Raw genomic sequence first — 18,615 nt, 5'->3', positions numbered from 1 at the left:
TTCTGACACGGCACAAAATGTGCCTAGCTGCATGTTAGAATAAATCCTGTGTTGACTGACTGATGATGATGATAATAATAACTTAAAACGCAGCGTAGAAGGTGAGATGTGTGGAAGGTACAAAAATATGAGGGTTCATTCACTTCTTCCTCCACATTGAGCCACTTTAATTAAAGCCAACCAGGTTTTATAGGAACATTGATATATGCGTGGGTGTCCTTTCATAAAGAGGGAATCCAAAGGGCTGTGAGTCAGGCAGTCTGACTGTATGAAATGAGGAAGCTTTAATTATGACAGTGTTCAAATTAAAACTATAGAAAACGTGTCAATAAAACGCAATGGCTTAAAGTAATTGCTGGTTTTATATGGGATTCCCTTTAAAAACTGGCAAGTGGTTGGATGAAAAACTGTATTCCAGTAAAGTGTAAAGTATAAACTTAGTAAGTTGCATAAACAGAATCACATCTAGGGCACATCATGCAGCATGAAAAGGGAAGCCTGGGGATAAATCCTTTGGTCTCTTGATTGTTCTGTTTTTAGCAACTTCACAACCACATGCATCCTGCTCCCCATCACACAAATGCCACTGATAGCGCCACATTAAAGCTTTCATTCTATGCCTGGAATAATCATCAGCCAACATTTTATTCCTTAAAAAACTTTTTTAACAAGCTGCTTTAAAAAAAACTTTCTGTTTTTGCTCTTTTACAACTAGTAACAAACTATGGTAATTCAGATTTACTGAGATCGTGAATTGCTTTATTCCTTTTTTAAAAAAAATAGCTTCTGTTCAAGAACATACTCTGGCACAACATGCAGATGTTTTGAACCAGGTTGATTGTCAATAAAAATTGTGAATGAAATTGAAAAATAGCAAGCCAGCTAATACTATAGAATTGCACAACAAGAGTTCTTCAGAATATTCTGACAGATGGATAGCTGCAGCGGTGCCAACTTGAATAAAATATTGGGGGGTGGGTAAGTACCGGTATTTTTTATTTCTTTTTTAAAAAAGGTACTCCTTTAAGATTTTTATCTTTCCTTTTCTGCTTTGTTCTCGCTTTTGTTTTGCTCTGCTTTTTGTATGTTTTTTAATCCTCTACACTGGTTAATGAGAGGTTTGCATATATATGAAGGTGATGGGAAGGACCCTCTGCAAGAGGAGGGGAAGGGAAGATCTCTCAGGGTGGGGGGCTGGGAAAAGGAAGGGAAGTTCCCAGGTGAGAGCTGGTGGGGTTTATTTCTTTCTGTGTGGGGCAAATTAAGATCTACCTATGAGAGGACTTTGCATACTTCTCTCGCTCTGTGTTTAGATTAGTTTGTTTTTTAATTGTATCAAACTATGAAAGGTCTTTAGGGACTCGGGTGGCGCTGTGGGTTAAACCACAGAGCCTAGGACTTGCCAGTCAGAAGGTTGGCGGTTCGAATGCCCGCGACGGGGTGAGCGCCCATTGCTCAGTCTCATCTCCTGCCCACCTAGCAGTTCGAAAGCACGTCAAAGTGCAAGTAGATAAATAGGTACCGCTCTGGCGGGAAGGTAAACGGTGTTTCCGTGTGCTGCTCTGGTTCGCCAGAAGCGGCTTAGTCATGCTCGCCACATGACCCGGAAGCTGTACGCTGGCTGCCTCAGCCAGTAAAGCAAGATGAGCGCCGCAACCCCAGAGTCGGCCACGACTGGACCTAATGGTCAGGGGTCCCTTTACCTTTACCTTTTATGAAAGGTCTTGATAAAATCTTTATTTAAAGAAAGAGAATTGCACAACATGGCTGTGTAACAGGCTCTGTGCTGCATGGTAACACCCAAGACAGTACATCTTCCAAAGGTGTCTTGCGAGGGAAGCAGCTTTGGGGTGTGTGTGTGTGTGAGAGAGAGACTCTTGCATGAATGAATTGCTGCATACCCTTCTCTGGATCCAGCCATAACCCCCCCCCCACTATCTAGGAAGAGATACTTCTGTGCAGAAGCAGATGGTTGTGGTGGTCTTCTCACAAGCATCTGGTGGAACAGAGTGCTGGACCAGATGAGCCTTTGGCCGGATCCAGCAGTGCTCTTCTTATGGCTGTGCTCATATCCAGTGAGAGCAGAGATGCTCATGGGCCTCAACACTGCAATGCTCATTGGAGCCCTGCTGACTGGGCTGGATTCATGGCACAGAGACCTCATATGGGGCCACCGCCTGCTACTCATTTACCTACAGCAGGCTTCCTCAAACTCGGCCTTCCAGATGTTTTGAGACTACAATTCCCATCATCCAACCACTGGTCCTGCTAGCTAGGGATCATGGGAGTTGTAGGCCAAAAACACCTGGAGGGCTGAGTTTGAGGAAGCCTGACCTACAGGTTGACCAGGGATAGTCCTTTCAACATAATTGGGACTTCTGAGTAAGTATGGAGAGGCTGAGGCTACATGAGCCAGACCCACCAATTTTCCAGGGACAGACCCAAATTTACAGTTTCTGATTTGATCCAGGAATGTCCTGCTTTTCCTTAGAACGTCCCTCTTTCCATCAAAGAAATGTTGGAGAGTATGGAATTATGCAACCCCTGAGCCAAGGAGATAACCTTTAGAAGACATCTGAAGACACAGCCCTGTATAGTTTCATTGTGTTTTTATATATATTGGAAGCTGCCCATAGTGGCTGGGGCAACCCAATCAGATAGATGGGATATAAATAATAAAATTTTTTATTATTATTATTGAATAGCATATATTTTTTTGAGAAATGTCGGAAGGTATGCATGAGCGAAATTATATGCACCCAAAACATTATGGGCCAGCTTGCAGGATAAAAAAAACAATAAATTAAAATGACAATGCGGTATTGTGCAACTGTACAAAATTGTGCAGCGCAAGATAAAAGATGAGGACAGATTATTAAAGGAACTAGTAAGCCTCACTGGAATCAATGGGATTCACTTCTCCGTAATTGGCAGCACAGGAGAGCATTTATGGGGTGGGGTGAGGGGGGCGCATCCACCCTCACAGCAATCTTTACTCAGAAGTAAGTCCTATTGTGGTCGGTGGCGTTACTCCCAGGTAAGTGTGCACTGGCTCAGCCTCCGCGATCTGGTTTCAAGTGCCAATTAGAGAGGCGGTGGGTGGGAGTGAGAGGTCGGCTCTCGTGCCCCTCCGGCCCGCGGCAGTCCCTCCGGCCCCCCGATCCCTGGCTTCTCCCCCCCCCCGCAGCCCCGCCCCGGACTTCCTCGCGGGGAATCACCTCTTCGCTGGCTTCTCGGGCGGCTCCTCCCCTTCTCGCTGAACGCCGCACGTGGGGCTTGGCCGAGAGCCGGGCGAAGGAAGGGAAGGTGTGCGCTGCTGCCGGGGCTGCCGGGGCCGGTCTCTCCCGCGCTCGAGCAGCCGCCAGCGGGCACCTCCGGCCCCGGGATCCCGACCGGTCCAGGAGGGATGCTGATGTGCCTTTAGGAGCTGCAGCGGAGGAGGCGGCGGCGGCAGAAGCAGCAGCAGCAGCAACCGGCTTGGGGGGGGGGATGATGGCTACCCCTGTGGCGGCAGGTTTGCGGAGCAGCGCGGGGAGGGTTGCGGTGGAGCGCCGCGGAGGACTTTCCCCGAAGGGCGGCGGGGGTCGCCGCCTCGGAGAGCTCGCCTTCTCGCCTTGGCTCACGCCAGCGCCGCCCCTCCTCTCGGCTCGCCTCAGGGAAGACAGGTAAACCTGGCCGCTTTGGGTGCCTGGTGGAAAGGGGGGGAGGGGTTCAAGTACAAAGGAGGGGCATCCTTTCAAGTTAAGGGATCCTAGGTAGGGAGCAAAGAGGACGGCTCAGAACCCCGGGAGAGCTACTGGAAGAAGCCTCCATGTGCAGGGGGAGTGTATCTTAACGATGTCAAGAGGGGAAGAGGACAATTGCCGAGATGTCTGCTGGTTAACACTGGAGGCGTCGAGTGGCCCACTTTGTCATGGATGCTTCAGTTGAGATTCCTGCATTGCAGGGGGGTTGGGCTGGATGACCCTCGGGGTTCCTTCCTGCTCCACAATTCTATGATCCTATGCTGGGTTATAGGGACACGCGTGGCGCTGTGGGTTAAACCACAGAGCCTAGGACTTGCCGATCAGAAGGTCGGCGGTTCAAATCCCCGTAACGGGGTGAGCTCCCGTTGCTCAGTCCCTGCTCTTGCCAACCTAGCAGTTTGAAAGCACGTCAAAGTGCAAGTAGATAAATAGGTACCGCTCCGGCGGGAAGGTAAACGGCGTTTCCATGCGCTGCTCTGGTTCGCCAGAAGGGGCTTAGTCCTGCTGGCCACATGACCCGGAAGCTGTACGCCGGCTCCCTCGGCCAATAAAGCGAGATGAGCGCCGCAACCCCAGAGTCGGCCACGACTGGACCTAATGGTCAGGGTCCCTTTACCTTTACCTTTTATGCTGGGTTATTAGATAAGCAGGTAGATTCTCAAGAGAAGACTCTCTCTGGCGAGCAGGGGGAAAGTTCATTCGTTTTAGAGCAGGGGTGGACAACATGGTGGACAACTTCCAATTTGGGCTACAGCTCTCCTAATCTCTGGCTATTGGCCATCCTGGCTGGATCTGCTGATAGTCATTCTGGCATCTGCAAGGCCACAGCCCCCCTCAGCTTTTTTTTTAGGGCCTCCTTCATCCTTATTCATCCCCCCCCCCCGCCGCCCAGCAAGAATCACAGCTTGCAAGCCTTCCCTTCTGAACAGGTGATCTCCCCTTGGGCTTCTGTGGGCCAAATAATCTCTGGCAGGGGCCCTGTCTGAACTAGGTGAAACTCAAGGCAAAGAACTTGGGTGCCTTTGAACAATTGGGGGAAGGTTGACATCAGCACAGAACTGCTAGAAATGTTTCGGAGGCCTGTGTAATTATATATTGGATTCGATTTTGGAAGTAAAATTGGGTTGAAGGTATGTGGTAGAAAATCCCATCAAACTGTCACTTTGCATGGATTTTTAAAAGTTACTATTTCAGTGGGTTTTGTGATTGGCATTCTTTTATGTTAATAACATTTTCCGCAAGTAAGGGTGGGGCACTCTATTGCTAAATCTTACCTGGGGAATAGAGAGTACTGGGTTCTGTTTACCATGACAAAAGAACTTTCTGACAAGGAGTCAAGCGACAAGGATAATTTTCTGAAAGTGAATTGAGGCACCATTGTTTCATGTTCACTTTTGTCATGCTTAATGAGACTGGGGCTGCTTCCAGACCACCTGATTTGTTTGCACTGAACTTCTTGGGGAGATCAGGTGATATTTGCTACCTATGGAGCATTCATTCTGATATGTGTGTGGGGAGATTAGAGCAGCTTGTGTTATTCCACTTTACAGGGCTTTCCCCATATTGCAAAATAAGGCATTAAGGCATTTCCTTATTGCAAAAAGTCTGACTTGTGTGTTGTGGGGGGAGAATGGTTGTGCATGTTGTGTTGGTTCAGGGAGAAAACAATACTGTACATACCCCAGGCCTTCAAACAAAACCTTGCTTTATTATAACATAACTAGACTGAGGGAAAAGCTCCACCCAGCAGCTAGGTAAAGGTAAAGGTACCCCTGCCCGTACGGGCCAGTCGTGTCCGACTCTGAGGTTGCGCGCCCATCTCGCTAAAGAAGCTGGGGGCCAGCGCTGTCCGAAGACACTTCCGGGTCACGTGGCCAGCGTGAGAAGCTGCATCTGGCGAGCCAGCGCAGCACACGGAAACGCCATTTACCTTCCCGCTAGTAAGCGGTCCCTATTTATCTACTTGCACCCGGGGGTGCTTTCGAACTGCTAGGTTGGCAGGCGCTGGGACCGAGCAGCGGGAGCGCACCCCGCCGCGGGGATTCGAACCGCCGACCTGACGATCGGCAAGTCCTAGGCGCTGAGGTTTTACCCACAGCGCCACCCGTGTCCCCCACCCAGCAGCTAGAATGGGGCAAAAACTACAGGAGGCCAACTGGACCAAAAAGCACCAACCGAACCCATCAGCATACACAACAGTAGATGAGTTTCAAATTAATTTTAACTTTGCAACCTGAATTTATTGGTATGTGATTGGATCCCCCCCCCCCTGAAAAAGTGGCAGTCTGAAAACTCAGGTTCTTCCAGTAGCATTCTCTTTAGACTTGCATTTTGACTGTTTAAATTAGATGGGTTATACAGACTTATTTGTATATGGAGACATTTGTGTATTTGACATTTGAGATTTCTCGCAATCAAGCAGTATATAAATTCTATGTTTTTTTAATTTATTGAGGCTGTACTGTAGTAAAGTAGTCAGATGGATTTATAATTGCGTACATGTAAAAAGGCAGAATAAATTATTCTGTTGAATTTTCACTCTCTGCTTATTTATGAAATTAATAAATGCAGAAACTTTCCTTATGGGCCATAAATCTTCCAGATGCCTAGCAGGTAAAGAGCAGCAGGAAAGTTAAAGAGTAACTTTAAAGCAGAATCGTCAGTATTTATGGTGCTGATGGTAATGGGTAATCAGCACAACTGCGTGTTTTTATTGTTCTAAAAGCTTTAATGGAAAAAGATCTTAAACAATGCATTTGAGATTACCTGAAATGTCACTCCTGATCCCTGCCAGGGACAGTTCAAGACATTTTGTGATGGGAAACATAACATTTGAATGGTGCCAAAATTTGCTGACCATCCATGGGAGTCCTTTGTATTATTTGCCTCCTGAACTAGCTCTCTTATACTGGTTCATACTAGGGCTAGCCCTGGATTGTGTTCATATTAATTTGAATTTAAATGGGATTTACCCAAAGTAAGTATTCAAGCCTAAAGTTGCCCTTTTATGCAGTCATATTTTGGAATGAGCCCCATTGAACATGGTGGATCTCACTTCAAGAGATCAAGCAGAATGTTTGTGATCCTCATAAGTTAACGATTAACTATGGTTGGTTTCACTTGAACTTTTTACAATATAATTCCTTGTAAGGATTAAGACTGTAACTTCAAGCTTACCCAAACCAGAAGACATCCCTGGAAATTGTTCTATGGTGCTTAAGATTTTTGTCTCACCCTTGAACCTGCATTATTTTGACTTTGAATTGGCTAAGTCATTAATGAGAAATGGTGGCCAATGATAGCCAATATTCTAGCACTGTTCTTGTCACAGAAGCAATTACTGTTTCCTTTATAGAAAGTTATTTCCCAGAATCTATGAGATATTTTAGCGGATCAGGTTTTGGGAGTGGCTGTGCAAGCTTTGAAAGTGCACAGAACTCTTCATTGGGCAGAACTGAGCAGCAACTGCCTAGTTAGGTTATTTGCTTACTTATTTAATTTCATTCCATTTATGAATAACTTCCCATGAAACATCTCAAAGTAATTAATAATTTAAAAATCATAAAATCATCAGCAGTAAAAACATGTAAAAACAAGTTTATAGCCAATCTAGGATACACTTAAGATAGACTTAAAAGGATTGCTGGAAGAGAAAGGGTGTTCAGTAGCCCCTGAAAAGACAATAGAACTGGTGCTTATTGAATTCATAGATTCATAGAAGTGTAGATTTGGAAGGGACCACGAGGGTCATCTAGTCCATCCCCCTGCAGTTCAGGAATCTTTTGCGCAACATGGGGCTCAGACCCATGACCTTGAGATTCAGAGTCTTGCTACCTTTAAAGTCTGCCTAATGAAATCTCTGCGTCTTTCAGCTTTACATTTTTCCCTTCACAAACATTTTTCATTTCTTGTATTTTTTGCATTTTAGCTTGGAATTAGAGAATTGTTTTGTATGAACTATATATTATTATCTCTCAACGTAGGGGGAAAAAGACAGAACTTGATGTACTAGAAATCCCATCCATACCAAATCCCTTCCCAGAGCTTTGCTGCTCTCCGTTTACATCTGTTTTGTCAGCCAGCCTGTTGCCCAAGGCAAATCCCAGGATAAAACAGGTAAGCCTTACTCAATTCTGACAGTTAAAGTGCGAAAGTAAATAATGTTTTCCCCCTCAAATTGTTGAGAAAACTACTCCAGTACATAAAACTGAACACATTCAAAATATTGAATGATTTTGTTTTGCTTTTGCAGTTAGCACAGTAAATGTTTTCTTGTTTGTTCACTGCCGCAAGCTTCCAGTGTAGTAGTAGTACAGTGGTACCTTGGGTTTAGTACTTAATTCGTTCCAGAGGTCCATACTTAACCTAAAACTGTTCTTAACCTGAAGCACCACTTTAGCTAATGGGGCCTCCTGCTGCCGCCGCGCCGCTGGAGCACGATTTCTGTTCTCATCCTGAAGCAAAGTTCTTAACCTGAAGCAATATTTCTGGGTTAGTGGAGTCTGTAACCTGAAGCGTATGTAACCTGAAGCGTATGTACCACTGTAATAGTAATAATAATATCTATTCTGTTTGAATGGTGAGTTTCACTGAATTTGATGTTAGACTCATTTGCTTCCTTCTGCCTATACAAATCTCCCATGTCGTAGGCCAGGGTTGGGACTCTGTTATCTCTCCAGATGCTGTTGACTCCAGCTCCCATCAGCACTGCCAATGGCAATGGATGATGGGAGTTGTAGTCTGTAGCAACATGTAGAGGCCTGCTGGTTCCCCATCCCAAATATAGACTGTTAGATTCTGACACCTTCAACACTCTTCTTAATCATATCTTTATTCAGTAAAGCTTTGTGATCGCCCAGGGAAATAAGGAGGCGAGAAATAAGCTTGGGTGAACTGGGCTACTTTTATTAATTTAATGATAGCAGATCTGAAGTAGGGAACCATCATCTAGGATACTGAATAGGTCTGCTTTTCAACATCATGCTATACCTATATATCATGATGTCTGAAATAAGTATGGAACTATGTACAGGCGAACAGGGTGATGTCTTGGCGACTGCCACTACTTAGGGATAAAAAAAACACACGGATCCATTTTCACTTACTTTTAACCTATTGTTACAACTGTTGCAACAGGGGCAGCAGGAATCATGAGAGAAGCAATGACCAGTTTTTCCCACATCATGGCTTTGTACATAGCACACCCATACGTTGTGATCTGTGATATATTGCCATGCTGAATATTATGAAACTGTTACCACGATGTCCTGCCCAGAGGCCAGGGAATCCAGATGATCACAGAGCCAAGGGAGAGCAGGAAGCAGCAAGACAGGGCCAAGAACTACAGGCATTGTTACCAGCATCTGACTGCTGCTGGAAGCTCTGCTGCAGAAGACGGAAGCCAGCTGGTTCTCATCAGCACCTTCTCCTCTGTGTCCTTGATGGCTGATCAGCTGCAGGTGGAGTCACTCTGCCTTTCCCCCCTTCAGGCTGCTGTTCAGCAGGCGAAGCTGACTCCTGGCCCATGACAGGGAAGAACTATTGCCATAATTCAGGCTTAGGCAAACTCGACCCTCTAGAAGTTTTGGGACTACAACTCCCATCACCCCTAGCTAACAGGACCAGTGGTCAGGGATGATGGGAGTTGTAGTCCCAAAACATCTGGAGGGCTGAGTTTGCCTATGCCTGCCATAATTGTTGCTGTTACGGTAACAATGTAAGTTAGCCCTCAGTTCTGATTTTATTATAACTAAACAATTCTTAGGGGAAACTGGTATTTGAAACCCTATTGCAACAGCGTGGCTCTTTCTTATTTGTCATCCTTTTTGTAAATTGATTTACCTTTTCCTCATAAGGAAGGTATCATAGCGCCTCAGTTATTTTAGTTTCCCCTCTCGGTGCCTTTTCCAACTTTTGGGGACAGGACAAGCAGAACTGTAAAGGAGATTCCAAATGTGGCTACATCATAGGTTTGTTTAACAAAAATATTATCTGCTATCTAGTTTACTGTCTCTCTGCTAATAATCCTTAGCATGGAATTTGCTATTTTTGCAGCTGCTGCACATGGAATTACTTCTTTCCTGACTTAGCTACCACAGCCCCTTTCTGATTGCCTCAATTTGCATCCCTTTATACTTAATTAAACTGAACCTCATTTGCTATTTAATTGGCCATTCACCCATTTTGGAGAGAAGCTTTTGAATCTCTTTGCAACCCCCTTTTGCTTTTACCGCCCTGAGTTATTTGGTGTTACCAGCAAACTGCTCGCTCCTTCCAGGTCAATTAAGAACAAGTTAAAATGCACGGGTCCCAATGCAAAACCTTGGATCTGCTTCCCAAAGTTGGTTCTACTCTTTGCTTCCTGATCTTAAACCAGCAACTAGCCTACAGAAGACCTGTCCTCTTGTCCCATGACTGATAAAGTTAATTCAAGTTAATTGTGAAAAAACCATTGGAAGCCCAGGTATATAATGTTTACATCCACATGCTTGCTGACACTGCTGAGATAGAATGTGCTTTCAGCTACCCTCTCATTGACTTGGTAAGTACAGTTTTGTTTACAACAAAAAAGAACATACCACACATGCTTTGAAACAGTGGGTTGTGGAAACAGCCAGAGGGGACCCTGTCGCAAGCGGTGCCCTGGATCAGATTCGAGCTAGAAGTTCTGTTGAACGCACTGGGAACAGTGATGACTGTGAGATCAAATTCAATGTATACAAGTGGAAAGTTGCCTAGAAAGTCCAGCTTGGTTACATTTGATTGCGAAAGCAAAAACTTCTCAAAGATGAAGGGATTAGTTAAAAGCAGGTCAAATGCTTCCAGAGTCCTTGAAGGTGTAAAGTGTGACTTAGTGAGAGTTGGGAAAGTTTTCTTAAAACAAAATCTCATACTGTTGGAAGGTATACAAAATGTGAAAGCTAGTATACAGTTGTTGATGAAGTCTTTTGTGAGGGATCTCCATCTATATTGCCTTTCTGTGGATTGTTTCTCAGTCTCTTCACTGAAGCTTACTCTCAGGTAAAGGACGATTCTTTGCACATTTATTTAGAAGTAAATCCCATGGAATGAAGTAGAACGTCTTAGTAAGTGTGTCTAGAATTGCAGTACATAGGAATTAGTGAGTCTACATTAGAGTCTTAAGGGAGGATTGGCGGGGGGGGGGAGCGGGGAAGTGGGGAGAACATTCTCTTGAGCAAGCAGAAATCTTTTTCCTGATGGAACATTCCCGCGTTGGATAAAATTCTGTGGGCGAAGTCCAAACTTCTGGCAGGCAGCAGGAAGGCTTAAAAGAGCAGTGAAGCGACCGCCATATTTAATAGCCTTAGGCCTGGGTAAAGAGAAATGTTTTTGCTTGGCGCCTAAAGACATGTAGTGATGGCACCAGGCAAGCCTCTCTGGGGAGAGCATTCCACAATCGGCATGGAGGACATAGAGAAGGGTCTCGGATGACAAGCGCAGGGTCCGGGTCAGTTTTAATGGGGAGAGGTGATTCTTAAGGTATTGTTGTGAGTTGGGGGGGTAGTTAAGTCTAGATATCATCTTTGGGATCTTGCCCATGATTTTATAACTCCAGGATTATATTCCCTCAAAGAAAAAGCTGCCAAAATGCTCAGATCTGTCAGCCAAGTATGCTGTGTTTGTTATGTTGAGTCATAGAAACTTATGGAGATTTGGGGGACGGGACATGATGTCATAGGAGACTTTAATAGCAATAGGGCTGGCGGTCAGTGCGGTATTTGGGAGCTGGAAGAGACACAGACCCCTGGCTTGCTCTTTGTGCAGAATCCAAACCTATGGCTTGGAAAGGAGCCCTGAGGGAACAAGATCTGTGGGGAGTGTTAATGCTGCGAGCCATTTATCACAAAGGCTCCACAGCCATGACCTTCCGTCCAGGGAGACCCAGCCCAAGGAATGTGCCGAGACCCTTGGGAACTCTCACCGCTCGGGGATTGGGGCCTGCACAGCCGTATTTCAATATGCCTCTATTTTCAGCGGCACGTTGGTTGCTTTGGGACACAATGAATTAAAATAAATCAGCGGGGGGGGGGGTGAATAGAAGGTAAATGTGCAGCTGAAGGATGAATCTTGCTTTGGTCAAAGATAAGCTAGCCGTGACTTCCCCACAATAAACAGTTCAAGGCAAAGTGGGCTACCTTGGAACACGATTGCAAGTGCCAAAACAAAACTCAAGGGTATTTAAAGCTAGGAACATTTTCTTCTGCGGAAACATTTCTCTGCATGTTTATCTCACTCTTAGTTGTTCATAATTTGTAGATAATTTCATCGCAATAGACCAAATAAACCCCATGGTTTATTTTAGAAAAACTGTTGACTGAACCTCGGTGCTGACTAATGCTAGAATGTAGCCAAATACTGGGAACTTTGAAAGAATGTATGGTACAGGACATTTTTTTGATACGGATTGTTGCTCTCTGCCCTCACCCACCCCAACCCTTCAGTGTGAAGTCTGGAACTCATGGCAGGTACAGTGGTACCTCAGGTTAAGTACTTAATTCATTCTGGAGGTCCGTTCTTAACCTGAAATTGTTCTTAACCTGAAGCACCACTGTAGCTAATGGGGCCTCCTGCTGCCACCGCACCGCTGGAGCACGATTTCTGTTCTCATCCTGAAGCAAAGTTCTTAACCCGGGGTACTATTTCTGGGTTAGCGGAGTCTGTAACCTGAAGCGTATGTAACCTGAAGCGTATGTAACCTGAGGTGCCACTGTATAATATTTGACTTGAGGTAAGAAGAACAGAAGGGATGCAGGTGGCGCTGTGGGTAAAACCTCAGTGCTTAGGACTTGCCGATCGTATGGTCGGCGGTTCGAATCCCCGTGGCGGGGTGAGCTCCCGTCGTTCGGTCCCAGCTCCTGCCCACCTAGCAGTTCGAAAGCACTCTTAAGTGCAAGTAGATAAATAGGGACCCCTTTGTAGCGGGAAGGTAAACGGCGTTTCCGTGTGCTGCGCTCGTGCTGGCTCGCCAGCTGCAGCTTTGTCACGTTGGCCACGTGACCCAGAAGTGTCTTCGGACGGCGCCGGCCCACAGCCTCTAGAGCGAGATGAGCACGCAACCCCAGAGTCGGACACGACTGGCCCGTACGGGCAGGGGTACCTTTATCTTTACCTTTTTTTAAGAAGAACAGAATTGTCTCATGATTATCTTAGTCCTGGGTTGACAATGCTACCCATGTTTCTTTTGCATAATGGCAGGCAAGCCTCAAGAAGGATTTAAAACAACAACATGGGGGCAGGGACATGTAGGAGAGGGTTGCAACTCAACTGCGTTGCATGAAGAAGTTTCCAAGTTTAATCTCCAGGTAGGACTAGCTCTGCTGTACATCGGGAAGGGCTGTGTGGAGAGAGTCTCTTCCTTTAAATTCCTAGGAGTTTATCTCAGTGAAGACCTTACTTGGAAAATCAATACAACCCAGGTGGTTAAGAAAGCCCAACAGAGACTCCATCTCCTCAGAGTATTGCGAAAGAACGATGTCAATCAACATTTGATGATCTCCTTATACCGGTCCACAATAGAAAGTGTCCTTTCAAACTGCTTCACGGTGTGGTATGCTGGTTTGACATCAACTGATAGGAAGTGCCTACAGAGGGTGGTGAATACAGTACAAGATATTATGGCCTGTTCCGTGAATCCACTGGATGACATTGTGGAAGAACGTTGCCTCAGTAGAGCAAGGAAAATTATCAGGGATGATTCATACCCTGGCAGGCACTTTCTTGATCTCCTGCCCTCAGGCAGAAGATATAGAAGCATGATTAGTCGCACCAACAGGGTAAAGAACAGCTTCTATCCGTGGGCTGTTAGGCTGCTGAATGAAAAGATAACAACAGGGCAACTGACTTTCAGGTTTGGTGGGTGTGCGTCAGTAAACGAGGGGAATTAAGACTAAGAGAGCTGAGTGGGGGTTACTCGCGTAATCTCACTGTATACAAGTTGTACAAGTGACAATAAAGTATAAAAGACGGGGGGGGGAATCCTGCCTGAAACCCCCGAGAGCTGCTGCCAATCAGTGTAGACAATACTAAGCTAGAAGAATCAATGGCATGGATCTGTAAAAGGCAGGTTCCTATGTGGGATTTTGGATCAGGTCATCTTTATGGAATGGGATAGCTATGGGATAGCTATGGGATAGCTACAATAGGTGGGTCCTGCAACAAAATGTTGCAGTGTGGAATGCTCCTGTTCAGGGTTCCGGCCATTCAGCCATGTGATCTCACTCAGCATTCTGAGCATGCTCAGTCCCCCATTGGGCTGTTCTTGGGTTCTTCCTCCCTTAGGTTTTCATAAAGTAGGGTGAGCAGGAATCACAAGTTAGGCCAGTCACATAGAGCTGCTGTTGTAAGGACAAGTTCCAAGGGACCTTGCATGCATTGGGTTGATTACAAAGATTGGCAGGAACTTCTGTGTAGCCTGCCATTATGTTTCGTATTTGCATGGGAATTGATAAAACTATAAGGGATGGTGGCTTGCAAAACTTAAATAGTCATAGAAGAGCATTGCTGCCTAATGTCTCTGCAAAAAACAACACAACAGATTTTTCTGAAATCTTCCAGATCCTCTGGAGGTTTCTCATATTGATACATACATAGTCTCTCATTTCTCTTTTTCTCTCTCTTTTAATTGGAAAGCAAACATGACAAGATCCCAGAGTTCAGTGACCTAGCTAAGTGGCTACTTTTCTAGTGAATATTTTTAAAAATATAAATGGCCTATGAACTTCAGATTTCTAGTGTTTGCTCCTTACGTTAAGGGAGTTTGCCTTTCACACCTGATTCCCTCTCTTCACTGTTGCCTGAATAGGCTGTGACCATGAAGTGCATGAATATTTTCACATTCTTATAATGGAGAAAGTACTTTGCTTAATTGTTCAGTCTTGCAAATACATTTGGTGAGCTTGAGCAGTTTAGATGATGAGAAATAAAAATAGAAAATGTGCCGAGAACTTATTGAAGTGCAGGTATGGTGCTGACAAAATTACTTGTTGGTTTTTATTTTTAAAATGGTGTACCGTGTAAGGAGCAGCAGGGGTGGGTAGCTTTTACCCGGCAGCAAGTTGGTAGCTTTGGGCAGCTGATTTTGGGCATGTTGACCCTTAGAGTCATTTCCAATTCTACGATTCTATGAAAGGATGTTGTCATGTTTCAGGTGCCAAAATAACTTGGCTGGTCTTGGATTCTTTACTCCTTGATCTGAGAGGGTGTTTGTACCTTTTGATTGGTTGGCATCCATCTGTCTCAAGAGGCAATGGAATGTACCTCCAGGGGTGAAGTCAAACTGCATCTAGATCAAGGGAATCTAGATCAAGGGAAGTAATAGTGCCACTGTATTCTGCTCTGGTCAGACCTCACCTGGAGTACTGTGTCCAGTTCTGGGCACCACAGTTCAAGAAGGACACTGAGAAACTGGAACGTGTCCAGAGGAGGGCAACCAAAATGGTCAAAGGTCTGGAAATGATGCCTTATGAGGAACGGCTAAGGGAGCTGGGCATGTTTAGCCTGGAGAAGAGGAGGTTAAGGGGTGATATGATAGCCATGTTCAAATATATAAAAGGATGTCACATAGAGGAGGGAGAAAGGTTGTTTTCTGCTGCTCCAGAGAAGCGGACACGGAGCAATGGATCCAAACTGCAGGAAAGAAGATTCCACCTAAACATTAGGAAGAACTTCCTGACAGTAAGAGCTGTTCGACAGTGGAATTTGCTGCCAAGGAGTATGGTGGAGTCTCCTTCTTTGGAGGTCTTTAAGCAGCTCTGATGATGTTTCCTGCTTGGCAGGGGGTTGGACTCGATGGCCCTTGTGGTCTCTTCCAACTCTATGATTCTATGATTCTATGCTGCGTTAGCAGCACTGAAGTGACCAAGCCTGGGCAGTGTGTATGGAGGCCTTGGGCTGCCCAGATAACAAGACCTCCCTCTTGGGCTTGCTGGTGTGGTCCAAAGGAAAGCACCAGCTTGACTGCAGGAGTTGTGGGAAGGAGGCACTCAAGGTGCCAACCAACCGCCTCAGGGACTCCACTCTGGATTTGTGTAGGCTTTGCTCCTGTGCCAAAGATTTCTTCTCCCAAAGATGTCCCACAAGGCCATTTATGTGCCATTCATTTACTTACTAAAGGTATTTATAATCTGCCCTTCTCCTAAAATGTCACCGGGTGGAAATCTTCACAGTTCAAACAAAAAATTAAACAATAAGATTAAACAACTGTGGAGCAAAATACAGACTTCAGCTACAAATATAATCAGCAGCAGCAAAAAATTTAAATGCCCAATGCCCCTTGCTCCTCCCAGGAGGCCTAGGCAAGGAGTGCATCTTCTCCTGTCAGTGAAATGACATGAATGTTGTAGTGAGGCACACCTCAGAAGGGAGATTGTTCAAAAGGCAAGGGAGACACTTCAGAAGGAGCCTGTCCAACAAGTCTCTGCCTCACATATTTCATTAGGCATGGGGACCACCAGTAGATCTTAAACTTCACCTGCAGATCTTAAAACTCAGGCAGGTCACCTTAAATTTTAACCTGTTAAATTAGGCCTGAAAGACAATGGGCAGCCAATGCAATTGTTGGCACCAGGCACATTTCTTTGGGGAGTGTATTGCATATTTAAGGCACCCACTGTGATATTAGCTTTGTGGCGTGAGCTTCTATATTGTACCGTTCTCTGCTATTTCTCCTTGTTAAAACTAGTTTGCTTGTTTTTTAAAAAAACCTTCAGCATTACTCCATCCCTGCTATACACAAACCTCTGCCATTATTTAAAACCACTATTTTTGTCTCGGTGTTCTTCCATCCCTGTTTACTCAAACTTCTGCCATTGTTTTGAGTATAGGAAGAAGGTAACTGAAATAAAGACACTGGTTTTTTAAAAATTGTTGTTTTAAACTTCTCCCACTTCCATTCCTCACCTCTCTTATGCGAAAAAGATAAAGGATACAGAACCCTCAACTATTCCATAGTACCTTCCCACAAAGTATTTCACTCATGGTACCATATGTGTTGTCTTCAACATGAAGTTCCAGATTTTATGTAGTAATTTAGAAGAGATTCTTTTAATTAACAAGCAAATAGCCATATATGTACAATATCCATCAACTGAACTTGTCACCGATATGTTGGTGTCAATGTGTGGCGATATAAAGTCAGCTACCATCTTTGTTGTTGTTGTTGTTTAGTCGTTTAGTTGTGTCCGACTCTTCGTGACCCCGTGGACCAGAGCATGCCAGGCACTCCTGTCTTCCACTGCCTCCTGCAGTTTGGTCAAACTCATGCTGGTAGCTTCGAGAACACTATCTAACCATCTCGTCCTCTGTCGTCCCCTTCTCCTTGTGCCCTCCATCTTTCCCAACATCAGGGTCTTTTCCAGGGAGTCTTCTCTTCTCATGAGGTAGCCAAAGTATTGGAGTCTCAGCTTCACGATCTGTCCTTCCAGTGAGCACTCAGGGCTGATTTCCTTAAGAGTGTATAGGTTTGATCTTCTTGCAGTCCATGGGACTCTGAAGAGTCTCCTCCAGCACCATAATTCAAAAGCATCAATTCTTCGGCGATCAGCCTTCTTTATGGTCCAGCTCTCACTTCCATACATCACTACTGGAGCTACCATCTTAGAAAAAGAAAAAGAAAAATCTTGCAAGCCCAAGGTGTATGGTGATCCCATGAGCTACAAATAGCCTGTTAAGATGCTGTGTTTATGAGAGCTCAGAGCTGTGAATAGCTGCAAGCCTGTGATAATGAGGATATAGAAATTCTAGCAAACATTGGAGAGACATTCCTAAAAACAACAACCCATGCCTCACTTTTCATATTTGCAAGCGCTTAAAGCAGTATAGCAGGAAAGCCTTGAAAACGATTTGTTGTCTTAACAAAATGATGGGAAACCCGTGACTGTTAAGACATTATTGGACTACAAATTCCATTATTTCTGAGCTTAGGTTATGTTGTCTGGAGCTGATCTGAGTCCAGCAATGTCTGATGGGTCACTGGTTCACCCAGACACTGCAGTTTGACATATCTGGGAATTGTAGCTCCGTATGGAGAATAGGGGTCTCCTAAGAACTCTCAACACCCTTAAACTACAGTTCCCAGGATTCTTTAGGGGAAGCCAGGTCTGTTAACATGAGCCTGGATAGCTCAGTTGGTCAGAGCGTGGTGCTGATAATGCCAAGGTTGCAGGTTTGATCCCCATATGGGACAGCTGCATATTCCTGCATTGGACTGGATCAGTGTTTCCTAAGCTTGTGTCTCTAGCTGTTTTTGGACTACAGTTTCCATCATCCCTGACCACTGCTCCTGCTAGCTAAGGATGATGGGAGTTGTAGTCCAAAAACAGCTGGAGACACAAGTTTGGGAAACACTGAACTAGATGATCCTCAGGGTCCCTTCCAACTCTACGATTCTATGGTTCTGTGATAATAGTGCTGTAATTTTATGGTGGAGGTGGGACCCCAGATCCACCTGCCCATCACAAGAGGTCTAGGGCAGCCATTAGGGAAGCAGCTTCCCGAGAGCACTGGGCTTGTTGCGTATTATATTATACAGAGCTGTATTCATCTGACAGTTCAGTGAGATGCTGAGCTCAGTTGGACTGAGCCCACAGAGAGCATTGGGACTTTCTTCTGACTCAGTTTCGTTAGCAATGATAGCTGAGATGACCCAATACTAAAGGCAAGGGAAGAGAACTTCATTCCACGAGCTGCAGCAGAGCAGAGGTTGTATTGTGGAAATTTCCAAAACAAAACAGCCCCAGATTCTGTGCCTAAGCCTCAAGATAATAAAGCAAATGGGTATTTAGTCTAATGCTGAAAGTGATTATATTGTTACTATGGATTTGCTGCTGCTTGACTGTAGTGATATGAGCCA

At 45.1% G+C, this 18,615-nt stretch overlaps 1 protein-coding gene across 1 annotated transcript in view; it reads left to right on the top strand.

Moving 5' to 3' along the window:
- Positions 1-3,271: 3,271 nt before the first annotated feature.
- The window catches only part of GRB14 (growth factor receptor bound protein 14), a 45,541-nt gene continuing 30,197 nt past the window's right edge, over positions 3,272-18,615 (top strand). Inside the window, exons 1-2 of the mRNA XM_053408483.1 lie at positions 3,272-3,665; positions 7,730-7,862. Of these exons, the coding sequence (XP_053264458.1) occupies positions 3,490-3,665; positions 7,730-7,862 (309 nt within the window). The 5' untranslated portion in view covers positions 3,272-3,489. The remainder of the gene's footprint in view (positions 3,666-7,729; positions 7,863-18,615) is intronic.

Source organism: Podarcis raffonei, chromosome 1 (assembly GCF_027172205.1).
Source record: "Podarcis raffonei isolate rPodRaf1 chromosome 1, rPodRaf1.pri, whole genome shotgun sequence".
Taxonomy (NCBI): domain Eukaryota; kingdom Metazoa; phylum Chordata; class Lepidosauria; order Squamata; family Lacertidae; genus Podarcis; species Podarcis raffonei.
This window is presented reverse-complemented; position numbering and strand designations above follow the sequence as displayed.